Raw genomic sequence first — 5,125 nt, 5'->3', positions numbered from 1 at the left:
CCTTCCCCTTCCCCCAGGCATGAGCAACCCTCTCCTCCGCCGTTCCATGGCCGCAGCGCCCTGTTCCTGTTCCTGGGACACCTCCTTCCACGAAAGGCAGCAGCAACACTAGCTACCATCCTCCTGGATCCAATCCACCACAGCTAACCTACACTAGTCATCTTCCCTTCCCGTTCCGTTCGAGATCGAAGAGCAGAGGCTTGCCGAGAGATTCATCGGCGCTGCGCTACAGGGGAGGAAGAAGAAGAGAGAAGGAGGCTGGAGATGGGCAAGTACGTGGAGCTGCTGGACATGGGCGTGCGCATCGCCGCGCGGTTCCACTCCCACTGCCCGCAGACCGCGCGCCTCTACTACCACCCGCCCGCCGGGTCGCCCGCGGCTGCCGCCGGCGGGGACGGCCACAAGGGCGACTCCGCCGCCGCGGCCGCGATGATGATGAAGCAGCAGGGGCAGAGGTTCGACGCCTCCGAGATCATCCTCCACACCGTCGTCTAGACTAGTCTAGTCTAGGCCGCCGGAGCCGTCGACACGACGGCGGCGATGTATCATTCATTATTGGGAGGAGATGCGATGTGATGTGATGTGATGCTCCTCCCGTTTTCATTTGTGTGTGCTGGGTTCGTCAACTCGTGAAGCTGCCTGCAAGCGGCAGCCGATTTACCACGAGTTCAATTTATTTCTTCGGAGGGCTCAAATTGCTCTCCGTTCGATTTCGAAAAAATGCCTCGGGTTATGCGTTGCGTTCGTCGGTTCGTCAAGCCATTTATTTGTGTTATTTATTTATTTATTGCCCTCGTTCCAAACAATCCGGGGTTGAGCCGAAGCCGAGAGCGCGCCCTCCTGCCGTTTTTTGATCTGCCTAATTTACGCGGTTTGGCAGAAAATCCATACGTGTTCGATAGCCCAGTCTGAATGGAGACGGGCCTGTTCGGCTGGTTTGGCTGTGCGAGAAAAATATCGTAGATTTTATCTGATAAATCGTATGATAAGTTCATGCGAACATATCCTTAATGAAGCTTTCATCAAAGGTTAGCTTCTCGATGAGTTGTTGTTCCTGTGCCGTGACGTCAAGCGGAGTGGAACGAACGAATCCTAGGTTGCTTGCTGGAGCAACTTGACAACTAGTAGTAGTAGAGCAAACCGAGAGGCTAAAAATCCGTTGCGGTCGGCGGCGGGGCGTCTCCTCGTCCATCCACGCCACCGGCCCACCAAATATCGCGGAACAGGAGCCGTCTCCATCCATCGAATGTTCGATGCCGGTTGCTTTACTATACTCCTCCCGTTTCACACTCACAGAATCAATCACAGGCGCGCGGCACGAACACGGGAGCTCCCGGTGCCTGTTGCTTTACTTTCGGCAACGCGATTCTCTCATCAGTGCTGCGTGTTTCGACGTGGGTGAGAGATCGCCGGATACGGCTGACAGGCACGGGCGAGCCGAGCAGATACGGCTGGCGGCCCTGATTTTCCGGGGAGAGCAAGAGATGGAACATGATAGTGCTTGCCCAGTTGCCCATGTTCGCTCTATGCGGCTGGGAGTAGGCGGGCGGCCGTGAGATTGGTCCTTTCGTTTTTATAAACGTTTTTTTTTGTTTTATTTGCTCTCTCGAGAACCGTGGTGGCATTTCTCACCTCCCGTCTGCTTTGCTCCGTGAACCGTAGTAGTAACGACGTCAGAAAGTTTAGGGTTCTCGACCATCGAAAATGTTTTTTTTTTACCATTCGTATTTGACCGTCGAAAATGGGAACAGAACAAAAAAAAAAAAGGTTTCTGAGAATAATAACAACAAACAAATACGGATGAGAATCGAAAACTTTAAGCCACAGTTATGTTATCTATGTGCCATTTTAGGAGCCTTTTTAAGGTGACTCACTAGCAGGGTTCAAAATTTCAGTGAAATTTCACGAATTTCGGTGGTGAACGAAAGAAAATCCAAAATTTTGTAATAAACTAATGCATGTGCTATATAACTCTAGACTCATATTTTCTATTGCTTATGTTGCATTTTCTTCTACTCAATAGATGTGTAATCATAAATCAATACTAATATTTGTTTAGATCTATTTTTTTTAGAAAAATCATACTTCATGTGCAAGTCTCTAAAAAAAATTCGGAGAAACTTCGGCCAAATTTCGCGAATTTCGGGGGTGGCCGAAATTTTTGCAGTACCGAAATCGAAAACCCTGCTCACGAGCTTCTTGTGCTCTCCTAGGACTTTCTAAATTCTTAAACTAATATTTGTTATTGTGAAAATACATAACACATAACGACTAAAATTTATCCTAGACTTATAAATATATGGTAAAATAGGGCTTTTATCCCACCTAAAACAATATGATCAAGAAACGAGCGAGAACCACATCATGCTGTTTCTCGTTCTGTTTTTGTATTTATTTTCCGCGAGCATAAAAATGGGCGGAATAAGTATAAAAAAAACAAAACATGACGTGATGAGATTTAGAATGTAGAATCTTCAATCCCTAATAACCGTGGCCCGCGTATGTTCCAAGCAGAGAAATGAAAGATGCTGGAAATGGACAGCGGGCACCAGCAGATTCCACAGATCCTGGCGTGTGGCATCGGCGGCATATTCTCAACTTGTTCTTCTCACAACCCACAAGTCTGCGTGATTAAATTCGTGGTCGACAGAGTCTCGGTTATTAGAAGAAAAAAAAATCAATCGCTATTTGCTCCACGCTAATAAGCGGGGACGCCCATTTGCGCTGGGTATGCCGACGTCGCTTTCCGGCTGCTGCTACGAGGAAAAGGCGTTGGACTTGCGCTCGGACGGAGACGGACTCCGCGGCCCGCCGCAGCGGAGAGTCCCCGCGCGCGTGCCAGGACCGAGGACCGAGGACCGGGGAGAGCTGACCGGGACTGCCGCACTACCACCATTATTTTTACAGCGCCGATTTATCTTTGGTTTTCTGTCATCGCGCGGGGTGGAGGGCCACGCACTGACGCACAGACTAGCAGCAGCATGGGCCGGTGCTGGTCCAGACTCCGGTCCATGGCCGCATGCTCTCGGTTTTTACTGCTCGCCAGCAACGGCGATGGTTCCAATCGTCTGGTCGGCGCCGCGGCGGCCCGCACCAGTACCCCCACGTACGAGCCGTTGCTCAAATTGACCTTGGCCCCATGATGCCTAGTGTTTTGCGTTGCGTGAGCTGGTTCGTAAAAAGGTTAGTTTGTTCGTTATTCAAAATTATACATAGGCTTAAGTTCTAGGCGCCGAGGTTTTAGTCTGAACAGCTAGCACAGATGATCTATACATACAGGTCCTAGTTTCCGCGATATGATATGATTATCTTTGTGATAGATCCAAGTTGGCAGTGAACACATCCAAATAAGTTGGAAAACGCTTGTACTACATGTTTCGTCCGCCGTTCCAAACAAACCTGGGTTTGCATGCCCGGTTCCTTTTTGAAACTTTTGAGCGGTCCAGGTTTTCAGTGGATTAGCAGAAATTCAATGCGTGCTCGATTGGCCAACCCGAAAACATGACGAACATCTATCTGAAAAATCTAAAAGTTGGCTTCTCCTGTGCCGTGACCGTGACGTCACGTGGAGTAGTAGTACGTAGCTTGCTCGGTGGAGGAAGTAAGTACTCGTGAAATATTATTACTGCAGTAGCCAAAAAAAAAAAGGAAAAAACGAGAGGCTCCAAATCGTGGCCCCGCGCGCTCGTAGAGAGCAGCTGGCTACCCGTACGTGAGGCGTTGCGTTGGAAGCGTAATATTCCGATCTCTGTGGCTAGTATTATTTCCATTTCAAAGCTTTTGCAATTCTTTTTCGTCGCCCTATCCTTATCCTATGTATTGCCGCCTTGCGCAGTGCGCTCCGACAAACACGACCACCAGCTACTACAGTAGCTAAGCACCCATTGGATCCGTGACATCCGTCCGTCCGTCCAATCAGTGACGCTGGTGTCCCAAACGGGGTGTGGGTGTCGCGGTATTTCTCCGTCTCCGTTCCGATGAAAAACTTGCTACATGTACTCCACGGACGGACACGCATGACGCAAACGCAACCCACCCACGAGCACTCCCAGAATCAGCAGCCCATCACGCCAACACCTATGAACAGATTGGCAGAGTGGCAGTGTACTGGACCCTCTCGTGCATCCGCACCTGTTCTTGCCTCTTGTGCTTCGACTTGCCATATTGTTAGCAGAAGGCGATCGGGAATTGGATTGGGGAAGAAGTAAGCAATAGAACAGAGAAGGATACAGTACGGAGGAGTTCTATGGCATAACAGAATAGGATTTGGTTTACAAATTTCATAAGCCACTCTTTCCCATCTTCTCTATACTTATACTACTCAGCTAACCAAGCCATGTTGGGCCGAACACCTTCGGGTTAGGCTTCCGAATCCTTTTGGACCGCCTGTCTTCTTCTCGAGGCCCATTTCCTCCAGCCGAGCCTTGGCGACACGATGTTGTCGGACGAGGAATAGCAACAGTGCTAACATTCCCCACCCCTTGAGAAACGGCATGCCCCCCGTGTCGGAGCACGAGGAAACTGCTGGTGTAGCGTCTCGAGGGGCTCCCAGGTAGCCAACGATGGTGGCATATGAGACCACTTGACGAGGCCTTGCTCCACCGTGTGCGCGCCAACCGTCCAGCGACACTGTAAAATGGATTCTGGAACCTGAAACTGCATGTCATCAGATGGAATATCAATAGCAACTGGTTCAGCTCCATGAGATTTCTTAAGCTGTGAAACATGGAAAACCGGATGAATTGTTGAGTGATCTGGTAACTTCAACTTGTAAGCCACGGCTCCAACACGCGCTATGATCTGGAATGGCCGAAAGAACCGGAAAGCTAGTTTATGACAGGAACGCTGGGCCAATGAAGACCGGGCGTATGGTTGTATCTTCGAAAAAATCCAATCGCCCACAGCGAATTCCCGTTCAGACCGACGTTTATCAGACTGGTGCTTCATCCTGGCCTGAGCACGAAGAAGATGTTGTTTCACCAAGTCTTGCATAAGAGCCCTTTCCGATTGGAGGGGCATGCATGGACAGACCAAAATGCCGTAGAGCATGGCCATAGAAGACCTCAAAAGGAGACCGACCCAAAGTTGAATGAAGGGGGGAATTGTACCAAAACTCAGCAAGGGA

At 49.8% G+C, this 5,125-nt stretch overlaps 1 protein-coding gene across 1 annotated transcript; it reads left to right on the top strand.

The window, feature by feature from the left end:
- Positions 1-744, top strand: LOC136545346 (uncharacterized). Its single transcript, XM_066537372.1, has one exon. It carries the CDS (start codon positions 265-267, stop codon positions 493-495), a length of 231 nt encoding a protein of 76 aa, XP_066393469.1. The 5' UTR covers positions 1-264; the 3' UTR covers positions 496-744.
- Positions 745-5,125: the final 4,381 nt, after the last annotated feature.

Source organism: Miscanthus floridulus, chromosome 3, assembly GCF_019320115.1.
Source record: "Miscanthus floridulus cultivar M001 chromosome 3, ASM1932011v1, whole genome shotgun sequence".
NCBI classification, from domain to species: domain Eukaryota; kingdom Viridiplantae; phylum Streptophyta; class Magnoliopsida; order Poales; family Poaceae; genus Miscanthus; species Miscanthus floridulus.
Note: the sequence above shows the minus strand (reverse complement) of the source record. Positions and strands in the feature narration are given on the sequence as shown.